This window comes from Alexandromys fortis, unplaced genomic scaffold, assembly GCF_014885135.2.
Source record: "Alexandromys fortis isolate MF-2015 unplaced genomic scaffold, M_Fortis_MF-2015_v1.1 scaffold_9, whole genome shotgun sequence".
Taxonomy (NCBI): Eukaryota; Metazoa; Chordata; class Mammalia; order Rodentia; family Cricetidae; genus Alexandromys; species Alexandromys fortis.
The window spans coordinates 324,696-349,775 of NW_026067892.1; the positions used below are offsets into that span (position 1 = coordinate 324,696).

Sequence of the window (25,080 nt, forward strand, 5' to 3'; positions counted from 1 at the left end):
GGCAGGCCGGGTAGGGAGGCGACGGGTGGTTCGCTGCGCTTGTAAAAAGGGCAGAATAAGACCCACGTGGAAAACTCTGAAACAGTTTTATTGGCACGCGACTAGACCGGTGTCTTGGCGGGCGGGCGGGGCAGGAGAGGACGGACATCCTTTTTAGTTCGTGGAAGGACGAGGCTCATCAGGCCTGGGGCCCAACGATGGCGAAGGTAGAGCAAGCGGAAGAAACGCTGTGGTGTGAAGGGAGCTGGAGAGGTAGGCATTAGTCATGGGAGACACACGGACCGCTGGGCTCTAGAACCGTCGTGAGCTGTCCCAGAGGTCCCCAGCACGTTAAGATGCTCTGATCCCTTAGTCGTTGTAATTATGTAACCAGTGATTCTCCAGCTTCCTAATGTTACGACCCTTTAATACAGTTTCCCATATTGTGGTAACCCCAACCATAAAATTATTTCCGTTGCTACTTCATATTTGTGATTTTGCTGTTGTTATGAATCCTAGTGTGTAAACACTGATATTTCCGATGGTCTTAGAGGGGCCATGACCTGCAGCTCTGCAGGCTAAGAAACGCTGCTTTAGAGCATACAGAGACACTTCGTTTGTTTTTCGAGACAGGGTTTCTCTGTAGCTTTGGAGCCTGTCCTGGAACTCACTCTGTAGACCAGGCTGGCCTCAAACTCAGAGACCCACCTGTCTCTGCCTCCTGAGTGCTGGGATTAAAGGCGTGCGCCCCAGCGCCTTTAATTCTTGAGTTTAGTTCTCTGAACAGAATCCCACCCTGGCTAAGCTCGAACTCCCTATTGTAAATCAGGTTGGCATGAGACTTAAGTGAGTTTCACGACAGCCTGCCTCCACCTCCAGAGTCTGGAGTGCCAAGTGATGGATCAAAGACGTAGGTCACTTTTTCTTTCTTTTCTTCTTTTTTCTATTTTATTTTTATTTTTTTAAGTTAAGTTCTAATAGCCCACATAACAAAAACTCTTTGGGCTTCTTGATCATTTTAACATGTATTGGGACCCAAAATTTTGAGAACCTCTGCCTTCGAGCCTCAAGAATTAAAATAATAATAATCCTCAAGGCATGGTGGCCAATGCCTTTCGTCACTCTGGAGGCAGGGACAGATGGATCTCTGGGACTTCGAGGCCAGCCAAGGCTACATGGAGAGACCTTGTCTAAAAACAAGAACAAAAACAACAACAAAAGTAAAAAATAAACAACCCTAGCTGCATGCTCAATGGAGAGAGTAGATGTCTCGAAGAGAAGCTGTTGGTTGGAGGGGCTACTGGAATCATCTGGGCAAAGATGAGGTGGCTCCCACAGAAACTGTGCCTTATTGTGACTTCTGCAAGAGAAAAAAGAAGTGGAGGATTAAGCCGGGTGGTGCTGGCGCACACCTTTAATCCCAGCACTCGGGGATCTCTGTGAGTTCGAGACCAGCCTGGTCTACAAGAGCTAGGAAGGAGGAGGAGGAGGAGGAAGAGGAGGAGGAGGAGGAGGAGGAGGAGGAGGAGGAGGAAGAGGAAGAGGAAGAGGAAGAAGAAGAAGAAGAAGAAGAAGAAGAAGAAGAAGAAGAAGAAGAAGAAGAAGAAGAAGAAAGGAGTGGGGGATTTGATGCAGAGTGAGTTCCTCCTGGTTAATCCAGAAACATTCTTGTCAGGGGAAGGGAGCAGGATGGGGCTGGCATTTCCCGCCTATTAGATACAGTGTTTGTTGAGTGTTCTACCTCCTGAGTTCTCTGGAAGAGAGGAGGCATCTTCTCAAAGGCCCTCGGGGTCATCTGAGACCAAGCAAACTCTACCCCTGGGCTGTGCTGGGAGCTTTGGGATTTCTTGCATGGTTTACATGTTTAAATCTTCTGGATAGGGGAGATTCAAGAATTAATGCTGAGTGTGCAGTGCTTTATGAGAGTATTTCCTCCAGAGCGGTTGGTCCCTTTGGCCACCCCCTGTCCTCCTACTTTGACAGCACCCACTTTCCTCTGTAATAAACTCTGATTCTCTCCTGCTGGTGAAATGGCTCAGCAGGCAGAGTTGACTGCAGGTGGTCGAGTTTGAGCTGGGCTCCCACCAGGTTGTAGGAGAAAACTGGTGCCCCAGAGTTGTCCCCTGACAGCCAGCCACGCGTGAGAACACACCCCACATTCACACAGGCACACAAGATAAAACCCTCAGAAAGATGGACTGGTGGGGCGGCTGTGGGTCAAGGGATCCCCAAGACCCCCATGGTAGGAGAAAACAACTCCCCCAAATTGTCCTTTGACCTCCACGTGTCTGCCGTGATATGCACATGCCCACACAGATAAATAAATGTAATTTCTAAAAATTACAAAGGCAAGGTTTGTTAACTGAGCGTGGTGACACTCCTGTGACCCCAGCATTGAAAGGGGAGGGAGAACTGGAGAGTTACGATCACCCTCAGTAAGCCCTGTGGTGGGGTGAGCCTTACTCCCAAAACAAAGGGAGGCCAGCCTGATCTACACAGAGAAACCTTATATCGAAAAACCAAAAATAAATAAATAGAATTATCCTCAATTATGTATCAAGTTTGAGGTCAGCCTGGACTGAGACCCTGTCTCAACAAAAATTCAATAAATGTATTATTAAGTTATTTTGCCTGGCTCATTTTGCTTCTCTTCCCTATGAGCCAAGGTTTCCATGGCGCAGCCCAGAACTCAGATTCTGCCTCAGCCTCTGAGTGTTGTGCCCAGAAGCATGGCCCAGCACACCTGGTTTTTCTTTTCTTTTTTCAGAGACAGGGTTTCTCTGTGGCTTTAGAGCCTGTCCTGGAACCAGCTCTGTAGACCAGGCTGGCCTCGAACTCAGAGATCCGCCAGCCTCTGCCTCCCGAGTGCTGGGATTAAAGGTGTGCGAGACAGCCCGACTTCTCTTTTTAACGTAACTACTAATTACTCCAGTCTCTGTGTCTGAGTCACGTCTCACAGACTACACTGCACCCAGGGAAACAGACCCAGACTGGAAAGTCTGAGGTGAGCTACAGTTAGGACGAAGGATTGTGTGAAGTCTACACCTCCGGCTGCCTGCCATGCTAGCGTCCCACCACGGAGTATAACACGGCAGGAGGCGGGAAAGACCCGGGAATGGGCACTGTTACCTTTGAGTCCAGGCTGGCAGCTGCCGCCTTCTCCTTTGAGTCTTGAGGAATGGTCTGGTAGGCTGCTATGGGAAAGATGGAGGGGAGGGGTGTGAGTGGCGGGGAAGGAAGAGGTGAGACCGCAGAGAGTAAGCGGGAGATGTCCTGGGGAGCAGGCTCACACCTACCAATCCAGCCTAGTGCCTTCATGAGTCCCAGAAGGAGAAAGGCAGACAGGAACAGGCCTACGCTGTCCTCGATTGAGGGCCGGGAGAGACCTAGCAAGGGAAGCAGTGTGAATGAGCTTGGTGTCTTCTGAGGTTCCACCCTGGTTCAGAGGTTCTCCAGGTTACCTGCCACCTCCAAGGTGACTTCAGCACTGCGCCTTGATGCTGGCAAGCTGGGGTGGCGGACCCGACAGGCATAGCGTACTCCATGCTGATTGGCAGTGACTGGGGGCAGCCGCAGGTGCCCAGCCTGGCTGACAGAGCCATCGGAATGGTGGCGGACGGTGGACAGCCATGTCTCCCCCTCGGCCTTTCTAGAACTACCTTCTGAGCCACCTCTGATCTCCCACTCCACCTCCAGGCCCGCCTCAGGGTAGAAGTGGGACACAAGACAGATCAGTTCCGGGGGTGTCTCTCCTGGGGCAGCCCACACAAGGGGTGCTGGTGTCAGAGACACTTTGGGGGGCTCTAAGAAAGAATAGAAAGGAAAGTGAGTCTACTTCGTCCCTCGGTTTGTCTTCTGGCTTCCTAATACAAGAGACCCCAGGACCCCCAGTCCATCCTCCCTCCCCTGCCATGGTGTCCCCACTCACTGTGCACAGTCAGCTGCAGAGAGACCTGTCCTTGTAGATAGGGCAGGTGCACAGTGGCCAGGTAGGTGCCCTCCTGAAAAGGCTTCACAGCCGGCAGCCAGAAGGTTCCATTCCCGGTCCACGGGCCCCAGGGCTCATTGTCATCCCAAGCAGCAAAGGCCACGGCCTTTTCTTGGGCTGGTGGCGTTTCCCCAGCCAGCCCAGGAGTTGCAGCCAGCAGCAGGTAACCCTTGCCCCTGTGCTGCCGCCGCCACTCTAGCCCAAAGGGAGGGGGGCCGGTGGCTGGAGACAGAGCGTCTTCCAGAACAGGGGGCATGTAGGCAAAGCTCAGGTCTAGCACTGCGTCTTTTCCCAGCTGGATCCGGGGAACAGGGCTGTGGGTGAGGACAGTCAGCACCACTGGACATTGGGAGAGAGGAGAAAGGGAGAGGCAGAGCTGTGGGCCTGGGCCAAGCTCCAGTTGGCCCACCCTCAGAGACACCCCCATTTGTAATACTACCTCCAAGCCTTCCTCTTATTCTGGTTCTAAGCCAACATAGTTAAGAAAGTGCAGGAAGTACAGGGCTAATCAATTAGGTGACGTGTGCACGTGGGGCAGAGGTACGGCTCTGGGAAGTCTGCTGAGCAGTCTGCTGGGCACTCTACCCACTACGGTTCTCAAATTCTGAAGATGTCCAAGACCTAAGGGCACATTTATTACTTTTTAGTTTTTATGTGTTTGAGTGAATGCCTGCATATAAGTGCACCATGTGGGTGCAGTACCCAATGAGGCCAGAAGAGGGCACTGGCTCCCCTAGAATTAGAGTTACAGGTGGCTGAGAGCCATCATGTAGGCACTGGGACCACTACCCTGGCAGCCAGTGTTCTTAACTGCTGGGCCATCTCTGCACACAAACACACACACATTTTTTTTTTTTTGAGACAAGACTCACTCTGGCCCAGGCTATCTTGAAACTCACTAGGTAGGTAGGCTAAGCTAATCTGGAACTCAGTTGAATCTCTTCAGCCTCTCAAGTTCTTTCCATTTATTTATTTATTTGTGTGGGGGGTGGCTAACAGGTGATGCACTAACGAATGGACCGAGGACCTCACGTGGGCCAGGCGAGTACTCCATCTTGTTTGAAACAGTCTCATATAGCCCATGCTGTCATGGAATTCTTGAGCCCCCTGTCCCTGCTTCTCAAGTGCTAAGATTGTAGGCATCATCTCCAACACCTACAGTCAGACTCACACATAGTAGGCAATGGGTCTACCACTGAGCTACACCTAACTCAGCCCCTCCTAATTTCCAAACCAGGAGACTCAGGCAGGAGAATTGCCATGAGCGCCAGACAAGCCTGGCCGTGAGACCCAGCCTCAGAAACAAATGAATAACAGAGGCGGTGGCAATAAGAATAGTGCCTACCGACTGAGCTGTGGTGAAGGCTGTGTCAGCTGATGCCTCTAGCTAACCAAATCTGTTCCACTGGCTCAATAAGGACCTCTCCAGGAGGCTCTGTACAACGCGGAGCACAGAAAGTCTGCACACCAGAGCTTCATGCAGATAGGGAAACTCTCCCACTGAGTTTCCCTACCCATTGATACTTTGTTTATTTTGTTTTGTAAAAGATTTATTTTTTCCCAAGTGGTGGTGGTGCATGCCTTTAATCCCAGCACTTGGGAGGCAGAGGCAGGCAATCTGTGAGTTGGAGGCCAGCCTGGTCTACAGAGTGAGTTCCAGGATAGGAGCCAAAGCCACAGAGAAACCCTGTTTGGGCGGGGGGAATGAGTCTTGCTATGTTGTGCAGGCTAGCCCAGGGTAGCTGCACACACCTGAGAGGCCTCCCTGAGCTTCCCGGTGCCAGGACCACAGGCACACGCCCACACACCTTGCCAAGGATTTGGTCTATATAAGCTTCCAACATTAGTCACCTGGAGCTGGAAATTTCTGCATCCTAACTTTTACTTGGTGCTAGTGAACATTTTCTTTTAGATCAGTGAGTAAAGTAACAAGTGCCTTGCTTCACCGTCACAAGAAAAGGCAGCTGGGAAAATAGTTCCTGCTTTTTTCACAGCTGGAAAAAATAGAGCCATAGAGGAAAGGTTGGCGCCACCACCATCTCATAGTGAAGAGCAGCTGTGTGGGGACTAGCCAGAGAGAACAGCGAGAGCTCCTAGACATTTAGTCACATCTACCCCATTTCAGCATATCTGCCCAAGGAGTAACCCCGAGTCCAGCCCAGCAAAGTGCTGGACCCCTGGAACACAGCAGCGTTGCTAGTCACTAAGTGGCCTTTGCAGAATCCTCCGTCTTTGTCGAGTCCCTTCTGCCCGCTAGAGGCCGCTATTAACGGACCACAGACCATGGCCCCAAACTGAGCCTGAGGAAGTTTCCTTGCCTGGCTGCTGGACGCTAGGCCTGAATGGGCTTAGGACACTCAGAGTCAACTGAAGGGGGTTGGGGGGCGGGGCTAGCAATTTACTGACCTTGGAGGAGTACAGACAAAATTCGGGTTTTAAGACTCACTGCCCTTCACTCTACAAGTTCCTCAAACTTTGCTATCTGGAAACCACCATGACTTCCCCAATCCCCGCCCCCAAACCAGAGTTGATTTCAGTTTTACTCTTGGCCTGACCAAGAAAGGTAAAGATAGATTCTAACCAACTGCTTCGCTTAACAAAAAAATATATACTAACCCCAAATGGAGAAAAGACTCATTCAGACCTACCCAGCCAGTGGCCAATGGCAGATCTAGACCTTTAAAAACTCCCCATCCATCTCCCGCACCTCTCCACGACTACCTGTTGCCATGGTGATGAAGACGGGCTCCTGTTGAGGCTCCGGCTGTGGTCGCAGCAAGCTAGAGAGGCTGAAGACGGTGCTGGACACACTGACCAGCAGCCAATCCCCATCCAGGGCCCGTGGGCAGCTCCGCTGCGGGATCAGATGTCTAGCCCAATTCGCGGAGGCGGGGAACGGGATGAAGCGGCTCATCTCGCAGTGTGGCGCGGGGGCGCCTGAGGGGTACCGCCTGAAGGCAGCCAGGAGCATTCCCGCTGGGTCTGCGGGACGGAAAGGGTACAACGGTAGTCCGGCTGGAAACGTGCTGACCATACACAGACTGGAATGCACATACTAACAAAGTACTGAGAGACTTAGGGAGAACCCAGACATATTTACAAAGGGGGAAACTGGGGCCCAGGGCCCTACGTGAGCTAAAGAGGCGATAGATGGCAGGTGAGTTCCGAAGACTCACCATCCACCTTGAGGTATAGCTTAGGGTCAAGATCTGGCCGGGGCGGTGGACCCATGGGTCCCTGGCGCAGCAGCAACGAGGCAGGTTTCTTGTTTAGGCTACCCCGACCTGCATCTTCCACGAACCAGCACTCAATCGCAGCTGGTCCAGCCGAGACGGCGGTCACCAGGCCTGGGGGAGAGGGGCTCCAGTGACCAGGATGTCCTCTGACCTGCAGCGCCCCTTCGGGAGGGAGTTGGAACTCCTCTCCTTCCCAGTGCGCCTTTTCCTAAACAAGAAGAAATGGGGTTCGCTCACCCAAAGTCACAGCGACAAGCAGGGGCAGAGGCTTCATGGCGCTGCGATCTCCTCTACTCTGTCTCGGCTTCCCCCTTTCACTTTCATTTTCCTCCAAAAGCCAGCGCAAGGGACCGGAAATTCCTGCTCCGTCAGGTGAGGGCTTGGCCGCCCGCTGCAGGCACGCAGCCCACAGGGCCAAATGAGATCGTGACACCCTGCCTCCAGTTCTGCCCCTCGGCGCCCTGCACACCCTCCTGGATCACCCAGCAGCGCCAACTTTTGAGACCTTTAGCAACCTAGGCTCCGCCCTCCGGCAGCGTCCTCTCAACGCCACTGCCTTTAGAAGCTTTACACTCGCGTTTTCCGACCTCCCCGACCGGTGCCAGGTCCCAACAAACACAGAGGGGCTATCGGGAAGCCAAGTGAAGTGACCAATAAATATTTTAATCACCATTAAAAATTAAAACCTATACTACGCGACTCATTCCTTGTCTCCACCCACTTTCACGAAAACCCAATTAGGAATCTCCCTGGGAAGAGCGGGCTAGTACAGAAATAAGGGGCACATCCTTCAGGAGGGGAAATGATAAGACTCGAAAGGTCTTGTCCCACAACACAAACACAGACCAGGCACAAACCAGCACAACCTGACCGTTGACCCTGTGATTCCGGGATGCTCAAAATGCCCCCTTTCCACTCCCTCATCGTGTGGGCCCTATTCTGTAAAGGTGGGGCACTGGTGTGCCCAAGAGAGAAGAAAAAAGGTTTACTTCCGGAGATACCGAGGGAAGAAGAGGATGAGGAGTGGAACCTACTGGCAATGGTGCAACCTAGGCCCTCTCCAGAATATATACAAGTCCACAGAGGTAAGGGAAGACAGTGTAGTGGGAAAAACTCTGGGGGCCACGTTGCCTTTAGACTAAGCTCCCCATTGCCAGCCCTTCAGTGTGCTCCTCCGCCCCCACTGAAATCCATCTCCACCTTGTGCACGCTGGGTGGGGACCAGACACGCCTATGGGATGGGGGTGTGGCCGAATTCGCCTCATCGCCATTGCCCCCACCCACTCCGGAAGACTCCCTCTTAGGTTGCAAGGCAGGCCCAGTAGGAGCCCCGGATCCCGGTCCTGATGCGGCCCCGCCCCCGCCCATCCGGTGCCTGCGCTCACAGTGTCCCCGGTGCCGCATGAAGCTGTCCCGCCACATGAACTTCTTGGCACAGACGCTGCACTCATAGGGCTTGAGGCCTGTGTGCGTCTTCATGTGCTCAGTCAGGTGGTGCTTCATCTTGAACTTTTTGTTGCACACCGGGCAGTCGAAAGGTCGCAGGTTGAGATGCATGTTCACGTGCCGGTCCCGCATACTCTTATGCGAGAAAGCCTTCCCACAGTGGCACAAAAAGATCTTATTCCCGTCGCTGCTGCCCGTCCCTCCAGGGGCCCCACCAGAGCCACTTGGTATGCCTAGACCCACGGCAGAGGTGCCCCCCAGGGTCACTGCCCCGTGTTCTGCTGGGTTCCCCGGTGGCTGGCCTGGAGCCTGTGAGGAGGAGGATGGGAATACCAAGATCTGGTTGCCCGGCACATCCAAAGGAAGGAGGGGTCGTGGAGGGTGGGTGGGGGTATAGGAGGAGGGGGTGGGTCCTCCTGAGTCATCAAGCCCTGCTCCGGCCCCCCCACCCTCATAGGGGCCAAAGTCATTGGAGGACTCACAGAAGTTGACCTGTTCCTCCCCTTTGACTGGAGGCTCGGAGGTCAAGGTCCGCACATCACTGATACTGAGCGTAGCCTCAGGCTCTCCCCCTGAAGGAACCCCGGAGCCACCCCCCAGTTCTTCATCCTCGTCATCCTCACAAGTCAACACTAGATCTTCCTCTTCCTCCTCATCCTCCAGCTCTGGATCTTGGTGAAGCAGAGAGGCTGGCGCAGGGCAATTTCTACCTCGTTTCACATATACCCAGTGTTTCTGTGGCACTGCACCGGCAGGCATGCAGGGAGGCCTCCGGAGCCCAGCCCCGGAGACCACGGCCCCCCTCCCGTCCCCACCATCATCACACAGCTCGTCTGCCTCCAGCAGCAACTTTCCAGAAGTGGCACCCATGCTGCCAACCACAGGGCCTGGGAAGCCAGGGCCACCATCTCGACGGTTCCCACAGCCAACTGCTGACGCTACAAAGGTGTCTTGGGAGGAAGAGGAGAACTCGGCGGACTCCCGGGGGCTGAAGTAGTTGCTACTGCTAGGGGACTGATTCTCACTGGCCCGGCTGGAAGCATGGGAGCGGACGGAGCCCATGGTGGCCGGGGCTCCAGCGCCCGCACTCCCTGACGGGACACTGGCACCAGGGACGGAGACAGAGGGGGCTGCGGCAGTGGTGACCGTGGTGGTAGTGGCTGAGGAGCGACCCTCCCGAAGGAGCTCCGTGCACTTGTCCACGATGTGCCACATCTGGAGGACCGAGCCCACCGTGAGGAAGTTGACGATGTCAGCAGCGGCCATGCTGAGGCGGCCCGTGTACGCCGAGGCCAGGACCGTTTCAAACGCACCCGGGTCCATGACGCTGGGCAGCGAGATGGAGGTCATGCCTTTGAGTAAGACCTGGTCGTGGAAGTAAGGAGAGGAGGCGGCCAGGACAGCCCGGTGTGCACGAAATTCCCGGCCCTGCACTCGGATGGACACATCGCACAGCTGCCCCTGGAGCCGCTGCTGGTTGAGGGACTCCAGGAGAGCACTGGTCACTTCAGGGAACGACACGTGCACCACTGCAGCTGCGGGCAGAGGCAGCGGCGGCGGAGCCAGCGAGAGAGGCAGCGGGAGAGCCGCCCCACTGGGTGACAGAGGAGATGGCTCCATGTTGCGGGAGGAGGAGATACCCCCCCAGCCACAGGAACAAAGGAAAGAAGAGGGCGGCCGGGGGGGTCTCTGGGGGGAGAAAGAGAAGAATGATAGGATTTTGAAAAGTCACAGCCCGCCACAGCATAAAAACATTGTGTCAGCCTTAGCACTGGGGTAGGTGTACCTTTCAACCCCATGGGACAGATGAGGCAACTGAGGCTCAGAAGGATTAAGTCAGTCATCCAAGTGCAGCCATCAAACGACATCAAACCGCAGGCAGCGCTAGCAAAAGAAAAGTATCCCGATCCAGTTAGTGCGCGTTCCTAGGTTAGGAGAGCCGGAGCTCTCGGGGGATGGCCGTCCACCCTACGCACGGCCGCCTCTCCTCCAAACGCGCACCTCCCTGGCATGCTGTACCTACTTCTTGGGGCGAAGGGGTGTCCCCCTCAACTCTCGGGCCCCTCCCCCTGCCGCCCCCAGCTACTGCCGGGCTCCGCCTCCTGGGTCCCCGACCCCGCCTCGTGTCTGCCCCCGCCCCCGAACCCCGCCCCCCACCCCGCCCCAAAGGCGCCCTGGACGACTCCCCGACGCGAAGGGGCCCCCCCCAGCCCCGCGCATCCCCGCTTACCTGGCAGCGCGCCCCCGGCCCCCCCTCACTCGGCGACCAGAGCCGCAGCCCCGGCCCCTCCCGCCGCCATCTTGAGCCGACTCCCTCCGCCCTCCGCCTCCGCTCCGCCTCCCGGACCTGCGACCTTAAAGGCGCAGGCCAGCACCCCTCCCGTGCCGCTGGGCAAAACTCGACCGACCCCGACGCTTCTCCTTTAAAGGACCAGCGCGCCGGTCCACCTTAAAGGTGCCAGGTCCCCTCCGCCACTGCGGACCCAGGACTTGGTTTGGCCGAAGCCTTCGTTCCCCTTTAATCCTCCAAGCCTGCCTTTTCCCACTGACGACCAGTACCGGCTTCCGCTGCTCAGGCTCCACCCCGAGCGGTGGACATGAGCGGCTCGCGGGATCTAACAGCCCTCTTCCCAGCAAATGACAGTGCCCCTGAGGCCCCGCCTCCTCTCGGATTGGCCAAATAACCTTGAGGCGGCCCCTGATTGGCCTTTTCACTCAACCGCTTCAAGTGAGAAAGTAAGGCGGCTTAGGAAGGCTTCCGAAGCGCCAATCTTCTCAAGCACCTAAGGGAAGGCTCAAGGAAGGGTGATGAGGGCGCCCGAGGTGTCCCAGGGCCAGGCTAGTAAGGGCAGATTCGGACCTAACCAAGAACCAGGCGACAGCTGTCGCAGCAGAAAAACAAGGTAAAGACAAGAATACAGTAAGAAAAGAAATTCATTGTTTATTAATGTGTCTGTGTAAAACTTAAAACATCTGATGTTTTTCTCAAAAGAAACACCACCAAAAGGGGAGGAGCTCAGTCCATCCTTTGCTCAGTCATCTGCCTCTCGCCACATCCAAAACATTCCGGAGGCAGGAACGCGGGAGGAGGCTGCTAATCCGAGTCTGACAGGACGATGATCTCTTCGGGATCGCACTGCGTGGCCACACTCGTCTGCAGAAGTCAGGAGGAAGGAGTTAGAGTAAAAACTATGACGGTCAAGACAGTGTGGTGGCACATGGGAGAGGCAGGCTGATATGAGTTTGGGGCCAGCCTGGTCTACACAGAGTTCCAGGACAGCCAGAGCTACATAGAAAAGACCCTGTCTCAAAAAACAAAACATAACTAGGAAGAAGGGCTTGAAAGACAACCCAGCTGCTCTGCAGAGGACATTGGGTTTGGTACCAGACTCCCATGGCAGCTCTCAGCCTTCTGCAACTCCAGTTCTTGAGGACCAGGTGCCCTCTTCTGGCCTCCATGGGCAGCAGGCACAAATGTGGTGCACAGACATACAAGCAAAGAAAGCATCTTTTCACATAAAGTAAACCAGTTTTTTTTTGTTTCATTTTGTTTAAAACAGGGGTCTCACAAGGCATGGTGACACAGGCCTTTAATCCCAGCACTCAGGAGGCAGAGACACGCGGATCTCTGTGAAGGTCAGCCTGATCTTCAGAGTGAGTTCCAGGACAAGTTCCAAACCTACAGAGAAACCCTGTCTCGAAGTGGGGGGAGACAAGGGTATGTAACCTTGACTGGCCTGGAACTCACTCACTATGTGGACAAGACAGTCGGCCTTGAACTTAAGAAATCTGCCTGCCCCTGACTCCTAAGTGCTGGGGTTACAGGCATAAGACACGATGCTGTGCAAAATAAACCTAAACACAGAGACGCACACACAGGACAGGGAAATGGAGGCGGCAGGTGCAGCACCCACAGAGAGGCAAGGGACAGTAGGAAATGAATTCTCGGGGGGACACAGCAGCCCCAGCTTACCTTATAAATACAAGGTCGGGGAAATGGAGACTGAGGAGTTTGGGCTCTCAGGGATGGGAAGGGGCTGCAGAGGGAGCTGGTCACCAGGCCATGGCTGGGAGAGTCCACCCTTGTGGAGGAATCAGCAACAGGAGCCAGGGGGGCCAAGGGGGTCCATTCGCTCTTGCCATTTCCCTGCTGAGCTGTTTGCTTCTCTGGATAGCTAAGGGTAAAGAGAATGAACTAATGAACGGATGGGAAGGGGCCTGCGCTGCAGGGGCCCGGTGTGAACTGGGTCTGCTATCAGATAGCTAAGGGTAAAGAGAATGAACTAATGAACGGATGGGAAGGGGCCTGCGCTGCAGGGGCCCGGTGTGAACTGGGTCTGCTATCAGATAGCTAAGGGTAAAGAGAATGAACTAATGAACGGATGGGAAGGGGCCTGCGCTGCAGAGGGCCCGGTGTGAACTGGGTCTGCTATCAGATAGCTAAGGGTAAAGAGAATGAACTAATGAACGGATGGGAAGGGGCCTGCGCTGCAGAGGGCCCGGTGTGAACTGGGTCTGCTATCAGATAGCTAAGGGTAAAGAGAATGAACTAATGAACGGATGGGAAGGGGCCTGCGCTGCAGGGGCCCGGTGTGAACTGGGTCTGCTATCAGAAAGCCCCAGCTCCTTGCCTTCCTTCTTCCTCCGCCTGCTGTTACCTGTCTTCTAATGGTCCAGATCCCAGTTGCTTCTTCTCCTTCCGAGATCTCTTGCAAGGGGGACTGGAATCTTGCCAAGTGTGAGAAGAGACACGCCCATTGAAGGATGTAGAGGTAACCACATCTGCCCCATTTTCCAAGATGGGGGGGAGGGAGTCTTCTGACTGTTTCCTGGAAAAGGAAATGTCCCCTTCCTCAGGGGATGGGGTGGCATCCTCAGGCAAGGCTTCAATCTCTAGCTCAAAAAGCCGGGAGCCAGGACTCTCTTCTTCCAGAAGCTGTTCCCCACTGCTTTCTGCATCCGCGCTGGGAGGGTCTGGGGATTCTCCCAGGGGAGATGCTGATGCTGCTGGCCCTCTAAGTCCTTTGTTCCTCTGCTCAGCAGGAGACCTGAGCTCTTTCAATGGTTCAGACGGAGACCTGGGGCCATCTCCTTCATTATCTGGAAAAGAGAGGGGTGGCCTGAGGACTGGGGCAGGGGTGTGTGCAATGGAGCTGGGGGTGGGGGGTGGCGGCCCAACAGAGCAGAACTGACCCAGAGAGCTGTTCTGCTTACACATGTACCTCCTCCTTCCTCTTCTTCATCAGTCCCCTGATCTTCCTGCAACTCTTCTAGATCCTCATCTTCATCTTCAGTGGCCTCTTCCTCCTCCTCCTCCTCTTCCTCCTCCTCCTCCTCACTTTCCTCCTCCTCTTCCTCCTCCTCATCAGTCTCAGCTCTGGAGGTAGTAGGGCACTCCTGGGACGCCAGTCCACTAGGACCCTGGGGAACAAAGGAGTCTCTGTAAGGAATCCCTTTTTCCAGAACTCTAGGGAGGCAGACCACAAATCTCCACTCCTGAGGGAGGACTTGGTTCTTCCCGTGCTTCCACACACTGCTCCATGAGCCCCCTGGGAGCCCTGGTGGCCAGGGCAGGGTGAAGACAAGATCTGACAGGTGCTGACCCTTCCATACCTCACCAGAATCCAAGCAGGCTTTGGGGGAGCCTGGAGACCGGGAAGAGGTGCCCAGGAGCCGAGCTCTTCTCTTCTGTCTCTCGTCCTCCTCGCTTCGGTCCTGCATCACTGCATATTTGGAGATGACCTCATCCAGCCGGTTCATGGCCAACGTCCGATTTTCCCGAAGGCGGCGAGCCAACGTGGGATCTGACAGTGCAGGGTCAATGCCTGTGTGATAAAGCGGGGTCAGAGCACGCAGCCTCTGTGACCTAACGGACCCTTAGGAGGCATCCCAGTGGCTTCCTACCTGGCCTGTAGTCATCTGTGAGATGGCAGCCAAAGTTGTAGATGAGGTCAAGGTGCCTGCGCTCCTGTAACCTGACACCCACATCCCGGAAGGCATCCTGAGCCATGACCTGGAGCTGCTGCCGGGGAAGGCCCAGACTGTGCCTGGTTGCTGCCCTCTCCACAGCCCTCAGCACATCTCCATAGTCGGGAAATGCGTCCGGCCCTGGCTTGTTGATGAGCCGCTCGATGCGCCTGTTGACCTCTGGGTAGCGGGTGCCACGGTAAGGGATTCGCTGCTCTATGACCCGGCCAGTCAGAGAAGAGCAGCCCTTCAACTCACACAGCCTCCCAAAGAGGCGGATCAGTTTCCGCTTCAAGCGGGCCTCCTGCATATACGTGGAGTCTGGGTCATCCAGTTCTGAGAGATCCAGCTCCTTCTCCTGCAGCCGCCGTATCTCTGCCACGTACAGTGCCAGCAGCTGTTCCAGGCGCTGGATCTGCCTCCGGGAACCACGGGTCCTTGAGGCCTCAGAGGCAGTGTTCTCAGCAGTTGTCAGGTCGGAGGAGGGAGCAGAGGGAGGGTTATCACCAGAGGATTCGCTGGGCGCTGAGGCTGCACAAGCCAAGTTCAGTTTCTTCTTGCTTGAGTGCGCCTTAAGAACAGTGCAGAGCTCGTTAATGTAGACATAGAGCTTAGCTGGCCGGTTCCGAGCCCGAGACAGAACCCGGGAAAGGATGTTGCAGAACTCTGCAGAGGCCAGAAACAGAGACTGGGCACGCTGCTGCACTTTGTAGAGGAATGGGACCACCTCAGGGTGGTCCGCTGTCTGCATCTTACACAGTTCAAGGAACTGGAGAGAGTTCATGGGAACGGTGGGAGACAAGGAAGGCATAAAAAAAATGGAATTAGTGGGAAAGCCAGAACAATAGCCAATCCAATCCCCTTCCCCTTCCAACTTCCCTAGCAGGTCATAGAGGTTCACACCTTTAATCCCAGCTGTCAGGAGGCAAGTGCAACTCTGTGTGTTCAAGGCCAGCCTCACCTAGACAGTTCTAGGCAGCCAGGGCCACAGAGACCCTGTCTCAAAAACAAAAGGAGACTTCTCAGAAGCTTACCTCATCAAACAGCCTCTCATTCTCCAGCTTGTAGCACTTTCTGCCACCTGACTGACTGCTTCCTCCATCCCCATGGGACTCAGAGGGACCAGAGGCTTCTGGCCCTGGTGAGACAGGATTGGAGGGCAGGTGGGAGGGCCCCGGCTGTGCAGCTGCTTCGTCTTCGTCATCATCGTCCAGCACAATAACACTGTCAGAGGCGGCCATGGGGGATCAAATCCCCCTAAGGAGGAAAGGGTTGGGAAGGTCAGAGTTCCGGAAGGGAAGGGGCCAAAGGAGGAGCACCTCCTGCAGGGCCCCGCCCCATCACGTACCCCCAACTGTCTTCAACAACTACCAGTTTAAAGCAGTTCTGGGGGCAAACCTCCCATAAAATCTTAAATCCCCACCCTGAACTCCACCCCTCAATTTCCGGTCTCTCAGTTGTGTTTTCCCCTCTCTGTCAGTTTCCCTGACTCTGTCCACAAAAACGAAACCCCCGTCGGTGCCACCTCCGCCCTCAAACACAACGTCTCACTCCGAGTTTTTCCTTTTTGTTTTTTTGTTTGTTTGTTTGTTTGTTTGTTTTTCAGGACAAAGATTCTCTGAGTAGGCCTGGCTGTCCTGGAACTCGCTCTGTAGACCAGGCTGGCCTTGAACTGACAAAGATTCCCCCCTTCTTCTGCCTCCCGAGTGCTGGGATTAAAGGCGTGCGCCACCACCGCCTGGCTTCTGCGAGTTTTTCCCTAACTCCAACTCTTGACTGCCAGGTGAAGCCCAATCAGTCCCCTCTCCCCTCCTACAGCTCTGTCCATGTTCCATCTTCCATTGGGATTCCTCAAACCGGGACTTTAGGCTGGAGATTTCCACCTTAAGTCCCCTGCCTCTCACCGCACCCCGGTTCCCCCCATTCTCTGACTCAACCGACAGCGAGCTCACCACCGGGCACTCCTGGTAACCTGGGCTCCCAGCCGCAGGTGGGGCCAGTCTCCTGGATCAGCTTCCCGCCAAGTGCCCCCTCCCCCAATTCAGCCCTAGGCCGCCTCACTCCTCCTCGGGGCTGGCAAGATACCATACAGCTTGCCGCTCCAGGCTCGGCACTCAGGTCCCGCCGATCCCTCGCCCTCGCCACTCCTGCCCCGCCAGCCCCGCTCCGCGCACGGCCCGGCCCCCACCTCTGAAACGGTCCCTCGAGGATCCCCTCACCGCGGATCACAGAACCTCGCATGGTTCCCTCCGCCTTCCTTTCCCCCAACCCCCACCGTAGGCCCCACTACGGACCGGAAGCCGTAGAGTTTCCGCCAGCAGTATCTGCGGGCGGCCATGTTGCTGTACGGCACCCAGTCCTCTTGTTAGCCGGAAGCGTTGCGTGACCCGCCCACCTAGGACACCGCCCCCAGTGCTCAGACGCTCAGGGGGGCGGGGCTTTGGCACTCCGGTACGGGGCACGCCATCTTGCTGTACGGCACTGGCCTGGCCTGCACAACCCTCCTCGGGGAAGGCGTGGAGCTCTCAGCACCTGGTGCCTGCCGAGGCCCCCGGACCAGTCGGACCTCCCCGACGCGATCTGGTCGAGGGCGGGGAAGATCTAACCCCTGCTCCTAGAAGGGGAAGGAACCCCCACACGGTACCTAAGGAGCTGGGCTCTCTCCACAGCTGTGCACGGCCCCAGGGAACGGAATAAATTTTTTTGCCTGTGCTGGGTTGGTGTAAGCCTGACACTCGCTACCGTGCTCTCTCTCTCTCGGGCCCCGGATTCCCGTCCCTTCCCGAGGCGCCGCGCAGATGGAGGCGGTCAGGGGCGGACGAAATGAGCACAGCACGCCGCGCGAGTGAGGTATTGTTATTATTGCCGTCGGTGAGCGCTGCCCACGCGGGCACCACCGGCGTGGCGCCCGGCCCTCTGCTTTTCCGGGGGTCTTGCTGACCAGAAGGCTGTGCTTCACGGTGGTGTTCGCAGGGCCTGAGGCGGGGCACGGGCAGGCGGAGAAGCCGCGTAAACTGCCTCTGGGAGCGCCGAAGATGAAAAGAGGCTCATAAAATCCCTCGGGGCGTCTCCTCCCGGAGCTGCGGAGAAAAGAGGGGCGGGAGACCCGCTGTGACGCCCGCCGGCTAGCGAGGCGAGGCCCGCAGGTACGCTGGTGAGGAGGCCAGAAGTGAACACCCCTGGCGCTAAGGTCGCCCCTCTGCCGACTTCCACGTTCCTCAGGTGGTGGACATCTTGCCTATTCGCGGAACCGAGAAGCCCAGTGGTTCGCAGAGGACCCGAACCTCAAACTCAAAAAAAAAAAAAAAACACCCCACCTCGCTTCCTGTCCGGCCCTCTGAGCTTATGGCATTTAAATTGGGAAACAGAAAAGTTCTTCAATAGTTAACGGAACTCTAAAGATAATGAAGGATTTAATTTCCATACCCTTGGGTTTCTCAAAATGGGTTTTCCTGAGTGGATGCCTGAAATGAAGGTTCCCCATCTTTTCATAATTGTTTATTTTCTGTCTTATGTCTGTGTGTGAGTGCAGGGGCCTGAGAAGGTGAGAAGAGGTTGCTCTCGCAGGTTCTCAAGACCTACATAAAGACTCAATCACCTGTAACCCCGTTCCCAGCCATCCAATAGGCATGCTCGTGATGAACATACGTGCAGGCAGGCAGAACATCCGTACGCACAAAGTAAAATGAATATTTTTAAATTAGTAACTAAGCAAGCTGACGGCAAGTCCTAGGCTGAGGGGACGTGGAAGAAGACGGGATGGAAGGAAGGAAGGAAAGCCCAGGACCGTGGGAAACATCTTCCATGGGAGTAGGGGGGTGAAAACGGCAGGATAAAGTACATATGAATAATACAAACATGGGTTTGCGCTGTTTGCACACATCTGTTCTTGCAATAATTGCAGCTACTCAGAACTGCAGGTGTTTCGCCTGCGTGCATGTATATACACCCCCGTGTGTCTGATGCTCACGAAGACCAGAAGATGGAGCAGCTGGGGGAAGGGAAGCCCAGAGCTGGAGCAGGTCTGGAAGTTTAGGGAAGAGGTGAGAGAGGCCAGGATGTTAGTAATTGGGGCTTTGAAAGAGATAACAGGTATTTATGGATGAGGACTGTAGGAACCTGGGGGCTAGCATGGGTTCTGATAGGCCGAGAGGCAACATGCACACATGTCAATGGAGAAGCCATCTGTCCCTTCTTCCAGAGGCAAGGGAAATCAGTCCTCTTTGCAGACAGGAACCTGTTTCACAAATTCTTGAGGAATTCTGACTTTTATCTGTCTGCCAGAAACCCTTCTATAGCCCAGTTTGAGGTGGGCCAAGATGATCACTTCTGGACATATGCACGGCCTGAGACCAAACTTGTCCCGCTGTTTCAATCCCGAAGCGGTGGTTGAAGAAGCCTAAGTCAGAACACCGCAGAGACACCTGCACGTCCATGTTTATTGCTGTAGTGCTCACAAAAGCCGAAAGATGGATGCGGCCTAAATGTCCATCAACAGACAAAGAACACATATACACTGGGGTCTTATTCAGCCGGGAAGAAAATGTGACATTTGCAGGAAAGCAGAGGAAATGGAAATCACTCAAGAAAATTAAGCTATATTCAAAAGAATAGATTATCCCTTTTATTCTCTCATATGTGGGAATCTGGATTTAAACTTTATATACCATATGTATACAGAGGGGTGTGTGTGTGTTCATCTGTGTGTGCTTGTGTGTGTGTTCATGTGTCTGTATGCTTGTGTGTGTGTTCATATTGTATGCTTGTGTGTGTGTGTATGCTTGTGTGTGTGTTCATTTGTGTGTATATGCTGTGTGTGTTCATGTGTGTGTTTGTGTGTGTATGCTTGTGTGTGTTCATGTATCTGTATGCTTGTGTGTGTTCGTGTGTGTATGCTGTGTGTGTTCATTTGTGTGTATATGCTTGTGTGTTCATGTGTGTGTGCTTGTGTGTGTATGTGTTCATGTGTGTATGCTTGTGTGTGTGTTCGTGTGCATGTATGCTTGTGTGTGTGTATGCTTGTGTGTGTATGTTTGTGTGTGAGCTCATGTGTAGATTGGAAGGGGAGAAGCAGTCTAGAGGGTGACTCAAGAGAGGGAGATGGGATACAGGTGACAAGAAGCAGCTCGAGACCCTGGGGGGCCAGCAAGGGGGAGCAGCAGAACAGCATGGAGGAGGCAGGCAACACAATGATGTATGTGCCAATATCACAGTGAAACAACCCATCACTTGTATACTGACTAAAAAGTTAATTTTTTAAAACTAATAGGGAGGGAGGGAGGGGGATCCTGGAGGAGTTGGAGGGGATGTCTGAGGAATGAATATGATCAATATACATTGTATGTGTATCTGAAGTTAAAAGTGGGGGGGTGGCAGAGGACATGAGTTTGGATCCCAGGACCCACTTACAGCATCCTGTAACTCCAGCCCCAGGGGATCCAACACCTTCTAGCCTCTGGGCGCCCATGTGCATACAGCCAGAGCCACCACCCATGTGAGCATAAACAGAAAGGAACTTAGAGTGCTGGCCTAAGCCACCCTCCCATCCCAATTCCTCTGAAGTCTCCTTTTCTCACCTCAGTCTACAGGGAGACATTCAGAGTTCCAGTGCCCCTTCCGCCTCGGGTGTCTGCAGGAGCCAGTCCCGAAACATCGCCCATGGCAGGGGCCACAGCAGCTTGTAAGCAGCCTCCAGCATCAGCAGAGTCAGGAAGAGGACCAGGAAGGTGAGAAAGATCTTGTCCAGAGCACGCCGCAGGGGCCCCCGAGGAGGAGTGGGACCCTGGGCGAAAGCTAGGAACACATCCCCCTCCTCCACACTGCCCTCTTCCTCTGCCATCTTCACCACTGCAAGACAGCTGGCTGGCTCAGTGCCCCTTCAGAAGGCCTGGCTCAGCACTGCCAGGATTAAAGGGCGTGGCTATGATGACCCCGTATCTGATGCCTTTGACCCTAATTCCAGAACTCAGAAAGGAGAGAAAGGTTTTTGAGTTTGGGGGCAATTTTTTATTTCTTTATAAGGTTTTTTTTTTTTTTTTTCCTTGAGACAGGGTTTCTCTGTAGCCCTGGCTGTCCTGGAACTAGCTCTGTAGACCAGGCTGGCCTCGAACTCACAGAGCTCCGCCTGCCTCTGCCTCCCGAGTACTGGGATTAAAGACGTGCGCCACTACCGCCGGGTTTAAGTTTTACTGCGTGAGCATGCTCTCTCACTGCACCGTTCCCGGGGTCCAGGGATCGTACTCGGAATCGGGCTGACAGGAAAAGCACTTTACCTGCTGAGCTAGCTGTCTCCCTAGCCCAAGACAATTATTTGCTCTCCTAGCCTGATGTCACACTCTATGGTCACTACGTCCTGTCCAGCTTTACCTATGTACTCTGCTCGGAAACTGAAGAGCCGGTACAGACACCTAACCCGGAATGGACTGGTATCCTGGCCCTATGTCCGAGCATCAATCTAGGGTCTCAGGGTGGAGGAGCCGGCAGCTGTGACAACAGGTTGGATGGGTGTGGCCTCTTCTAACCGGGAGAAGGGTGAAGGGAGGGTGTCTCTAATCCGAGCAGGCTGGTTTCCTCCTGCTGGGTTTCTGTGGGTGGCCCTCAGATTGGGAAACTGAAACCCGAGGAGGCTGAGCGGTGCCTGAAATCCCAGCCTGCCGCAGGAGGGTCAGGATTGCTAAAGTCTAAGGTGAGTATGTTTGCATAGTCTCAAAACAAAATAAAACAGCAAACCATCTAAGTAATTAAATGAAAATAAGATCAGAAATCCTAAAAACAAACAAACAAATGAGCCCCCTGACTTCTGTGGGGGGGGGGATTTTAATTAGACTGAACACACTAAAGATGTTTGTAAGAGGAGCTGTGATTGGTCTGATGATGAGTCTTGGGCCACCAAAGGAGGAGGGACGTTTGTGTTGGATTCTAAACAGACCCTTATGAAGCTTGTCTTTGGAGCCTGTGAGCGCAGCTGGTGGAAGGACTTACAGGGGAGCCCTCTGGAACAGGGAAGAGGGCCACCAAGGACAGTAGAGGCACAAGCATCCATCCGAGGGCTCACACTTTTAGTCTTATGCCCAAGTCTGAGGAAGCAGGGTAGGTCTGAGGTAAGATAAAAGGGAGTTATGGGGGCATGGGTCAAGAAAGGTGCCCTGTACCAGGAAGCTGGTCAGGGTCTCTCAGCTGAGCGAGATTTCCAGCACGGTCAACAGCTTGGAAGGACTTGACTTTCTCCATAGTTTTCGGGGTCTCTCCTGGAACCTCTGCAATCCTAGTGGGCCCTGGTTTGATTTTATCGTCTTAAACCCTGTCCAGGGCACCCCGTGGTCCCACTCATTAAACTGATGGGAAGGTGCCCCGCATGGTGGCACCCACCGCTAAGCTCAGCACTGAGAGGCAGAGGCAGGCGGATCTCTGTGGAAGTGAGGACTTCAGCGTGTGCAGAATCGAAACATGTTCTTGTTGTTTTGTTTTGGTTTTCCTGGCTCGGCTCTCTCCTGTAGACCAGGTTGGCGCCTTGAACTCACAGAGATCCGCCTGCCTCTGCCTCCCAAGTGCTGGGGTTAAAGCGTGTGTCCCTACTGCCCAGCTAGAATAGAAACTTGAACCTAATTTTAAGTTCTGATTTCTGGGTTGTATCTCCTCCCTCTTTTTCTCTTTTCTCTTTTGTTTGTGTTTGTATTTGTCTCGAGACGGGGTTTCTCCGTAGCTTCAGAGGCTGGCCTTGTGCTCCCCACGCAGCCCATGCTTCCAGCTTTCACCATGGCAGAGAAACAACCCTCGTGAGGCAAGAAGGCAGTTCGACTGAATACAACCCCGTGGCAGATGTTGTTCAGACTCCTGGAGTGGTTTATTTCCTGCATATTTAAGCAGAGCCCAGTTTGGTGGACGCTATCCTGGTGATAATTAGCTCAGTCCCACTTTCACAACAAAGCTACATACATCCCCTTGAGAAACAAAGTAAACCAAATAGAAAGAAATAGGGAAACTCTTTGTAAAATCAGGTTCTGTAGATTGACTTAGAAAAACAAATTTACAGGGCTGGAGAGATGACTCAGAGGTTAAGAGCATTGCCTGTTCTTCCAAAGGTCCTGAGTTCANTTTTGCCTCTGGCCTTTTTCCTTTTCTTCCTTCTATATATCTTACTTTTATCTTACTCCGTGGCTGGCTGGGTGGCCCTTAACATCTTCCTCCCCTTGTTCTCTCATTGCTCTTTGTTTATCATTTCTCCTCTTTATACTCTTTCTGCCAGCCCCGCCTATCCTTGCTCTTGCCCCACTATTGGTCATTCAGCTCTTAATTAAAACCATCGGGTGTTTTAGAAGAGTCACAGCTTCACAGATTTAAACAAATGCAGCATAAACAAAAGTCACACACCTTCAAAGAATATTCCCCAACAAAGGTGGTAAAAGAAAGAATAAAAAGACTCTGGGAGATGGACAGGCTGCTGTGGCTATACACTATGATGCAGGAGACTTCCTGAGGGAGAGAGTGCTAACTTGTTACCTAGGGACAATTACAAGACATGTATTTGGACTCCACAAAAGTTCTGCTCTGATCTCTACTTGTATGTCATGGCATGAGTATGCCAATAATATCAATAATAACAATAGTACTAATAATAAATGGTGATGATGATAATAATACTATATGTGTCTGAGTTTTTGCCTGCATGTATGTCTGTGCAACAAGTGTTTTCAGTGTCCACAGAGGACAGAAGGGGGCATCAGATCCTCTGGAATCGGAGTTCAGACAGATGTGAGCAGTCAAATGTGCTGGGAACCAAACTCAAGTCCTCTGGAAAAGTCGATTGTGATTTGACCACCAAAAAAGCTGTCTTCAGACAGGGTTTCTGTGTGTAGCCCTGATTGTCTTGGAATTCACTCTGTAGACCAGGCTGGCCTAGAACTCACAAAAATCTGCCTGCCTCTGCTCCTGAGTGCTGGGACTAAAAGTGTGCACCACTATGGCCAGCCATAATAGTAATTTTTAAAAAAGAGCCACAGCATTCACTAAGGCCAGCAGGAAGGTGATTTGAGAAGGCAGTGTCACATTGCAGCAGTACCTCCCCGAGGTTAAAGAGCGATGGTGGGAGAGGACTAGCAGGCCGGACTCTTTCAGAGAGAAGGGATGGCAGGGGTCCCTGAACGGACTAGAAGCCAAGTAGCATGACAAGACGGGGTATCTTTTTGTTATCTTTGTTTGTTTGTTTGTTTTTGAGACACAGTTTTCCAGTAGCTATGGAATCAGCCCTGGAATTCACTCTGTAGACCAGGCTGGCCTCGAACTCATAGAGATCCGCCTGCCTCTGCCTTCTGAGTGCTGGGATTAAGGGTATGTGCCACCATTATCCTGCTTGTTGTTGATTTTTAAGACAGGGTTTCACTCTGTAGCTCTGGTTGTCCTGAAACTTACTATATAGACCTGGCTGGCCTCAAACTCACAGAGATCTGGCCGTCACTGCCTCCCAAGTGCTGGAATTAAAGGTATGTGCCACTAAGACCAGCTATAGCTTTTGTTTTTTAGTTTTTTTTTTTTTTTAAATAAAAATCATCAGGCTTTTAGGAAAGCCAGTGGAAACTGATCCCCAGAAGCATTTGAAGACAGAAGTGGTTAACAGAATAAGGAAGTCTCTGGGGAGCAAAACAGGAGCAGCCACAAGGCTGTTGTCACATCTGTCATCAAGGGGAGGCAATAGTGGAGGAGCGGCAGGCCGAGAGCAGTCACCCCAATAAAAAGTCATGATCCCTGTCCAGTTCTGGGACCTGAGCCAACTTTTGGATCTGGAATTTACTGAAGAACTAGCCAGGACCCAAGAAGGAAAGACTGTGACATTGGGACAAGTGTACACTGGAATTGTTCCGTGTTATTCCCCAGAGGGACCCACTTGGAGCAAAGGGAAATGTAAGATGTATGAAGAGCTGTTAGACATGGGGCCGGAGTCGACGCTAATAGTCATAAACCTGGAGCCACCACAGGCTCCCATTAGCATTGGGGCAAGAGGGGTGGAGGAGGAAGACAATGAATGGGATCTTGACCAAAGTCTGGTTCACTGTGGGTCTGTTGACATACTTGAGAGTCACTTCCTGATTCCCTAAGGTGGACCTCGGCATTTGGAATAATTTCCTCCAAGGACCTGTGGGTCAGAGCTACCGCAAGAAGGTTAAAGAGCAAATGGAAGTCACTGGAACTTGTACTTTGTCCCCAGAGACATAAATAACAATCAAAAGCTGAGCACGGTGATGCATGCCTGCAATCCCAGGCAGGAGGCTGAGGCAGGAGACCAATGAGTTGGAATTCAACCTGGGATAGATACCAAGACCTTGAACAAGAAAAAAAAATCAAATCATATTCTGGACGGAAGATGAGAGCACTTGGGAGGAAGAATGCCAGACGGTAGTAGCACATACCTTTAATCCCAGCACTCAGGAGGCAGAGGCAGGCAGTTTTCTGTGAGTTGCAGGTCAGCCT

At 53.5% G+C, this 25,080-nt stretch overlaps 4 protein-coding genes across 6 annotated transcripts; all 4 read right to left on the reverse strand.

The window, feature by feature from the left end:
- Positions 1-67: 67 nt before the first annotated feature.
- On the reverse strand, positions 68-7,706 carry Tapbp (TAP binding protein). The gene is made up of 8 exons (XM_050139021.1): positions 7,441-7,706; positions 7,144-7,314; positions 6,689-6,949; positions 3,908-4,306; positions 3,441-3,782; positions 3,276-3,365; positions 3,109-3,173; positions 68-1,339 (listed from the first exon to the last, which is right to left on the reverse strand). The coding sequence occupies exons 1-8, from the start codon at positions 7,475-7,477 to the stop codon at positions 1,328-1,330; spliced, it is 1,377 nt and encodes a 458-aa protein (XP_049994978.1). The 5' UTR covers positions 7,478-7,706; the 3' UTR covers positions 68-1,327.
- Positions 7,707-7,845: 139 nt separating this feature from the next.
- Zbtb22 (zinc finger and BTB domain containing 22) lies at positions 7,846-11,231 on the reverse strand. Of its 2 annotated transcripts, none has more exons than XM_050138919.1 (3): positions 11,209-11,231; positions 10,436-10,533; positions 7,846-10,338 (listed from the first exon to the last, which is right to left on the reverse strand). In XM_050138919.1, exon 3 carries the CDS (start codon positions 10,267-10,269, stop codon positions 8,365-8,367), a length of 1,905 nt encoding a protein of 634 aa, XP_049994876.1. In that variant the 5' UTR covers positions 10,270-10,338; positions 10,436-10,533; positions 11,209-11,231; the 3' UTR covers positions 7,846-8,364. The 2 variants fall into 2 exon arrangements, with proteins under 2 accessions (XP_049994876.1, XP_049994875.1); XM_050138918.1 differs by lacking the exon at positions 11,209-11,231 and adding an exon at positions 10,880-11,202.
- A 334-nt stretch (positions 11,232-11,565) lies between these two features.
- Daxx (death domain associated protein) lies at positions 11,566-16,921 on the reverse strand. 2 transcript variants are annotated; one of them, XM_050138914.1, is made up of 8 exons: positions 16,805-16,921; positions 15,651-15,873; positions 14,554-15,187; positions 14,263-14,474; positions 13,872-14,070; positions 13,308-13,749; positions 12,623-12,824; positions 11,566-11,803 (listed from the first exon to the last, which is right to left on the reverse strand). In XM_050138914.1, the coding sequence occupies exons 2-8, from the start codon at positions 15,855-15,857 to the stop codon at positions 11,744-11,746; spliced, it is 1,956 nt and encodes a 651-aa protein (XP_049994871.1). In that variant the 5' UTR covers positions 15,858-15,873; positions 16,805-16,921; the 3' UTR covers positions 11,566-11,743. The 2 variants fall into 2 exon arrangements, with proteins under 2 accessions (XP_049994871.1, XP_049994865.1); XM_050138908.1 differs by having other exon boundaries at positions 14,554-15,385.
- Positions 16,922-20,201: 3,280 nt separating this feature from the next.
- On the reverse strand, positions 20,202-22,129 carry Smim40 (small integral membrane protein 40). Its single transcript, XM_050139280.1, has one exon. The coding sequence runs from the start codon at positions 20,453-20,455 to the stop codon at positions 20,213-20,215; it is 243 nt and encodes an 80-aa protein (XP_049995237.1). The 5' UTR covers positions 20,456-22,129; the 3' UTR covers positions 20,202-20,212.
- Positions 22,130-25,080: the final 2,951 nt, after the last annotated feature.

What these genes read in the sequence shown, in the direction of transcription:
- Daxx (XM_050138908.1), bottom strand. Translation starts at nt 15,857, where the DNA reads ATGGCCGCCTCTGACAGTGTTATTGTGCTGGACGATGATGACGAAGAC. An exon ending in ATGAGAGGCTGTTTGATGAG is followed by an intron (nt 15,386 to 15,650) that starts GTAAGCTTCTGA and finishes AACTCTCTCCAG; the next exon opens with TTCCTTGAACTGTGTAAGAT. An exon ending in TCTGGACCATTAGAAGACAG is followed by an intron (nt 12,825 to 13,307) that starts GTAACAGCAGGC and finishes CTTTACCCTTAG; the next exon opens with CTATCCAGAGAAGCAAACAG.
- Smim40 (XM_050139280.1), bottom strand. Translation starts at nt 20,455, where the DNA reads ATGGCAGAGGAAGAGGGCAGTGTGGAGGAGGGGGATGTGTTCCTAGCT.
- Tapbp (XM_050139021.1), bottom strand. Translation starts at nt 7,477, where the DNA reads ATGAAGCCTCTGCCCCTGCTTGTCGCTGTGACTTTGG. An exon ending in GCTTGTCGCTGTGACTTTGG is followed by an intron (nt 7,315 to 7,440) that starts GTGAGCGAACCC and finishes CCTCTCCCCCAG; the next exon opens with GCCTGGTGACCGCCGTCTCG. An exon ending in CTTCATCACCATGGCAACAG is followed by an intron (nt 4,307 to 6,688) that starts GTAGTCGTGGAG and finishes CCCAATGTCCAG; the next exon opens with TGGTGCTGACTGTCCTCACC.
- Zbtb22 (XM_050138919.1), bottom strand. Translation starts at nt 10,269, where the DNA reads ATGGAGCCATCTCCTCTGTCACCCAGTGGGGCGGCTCTCCCGCTGCCT.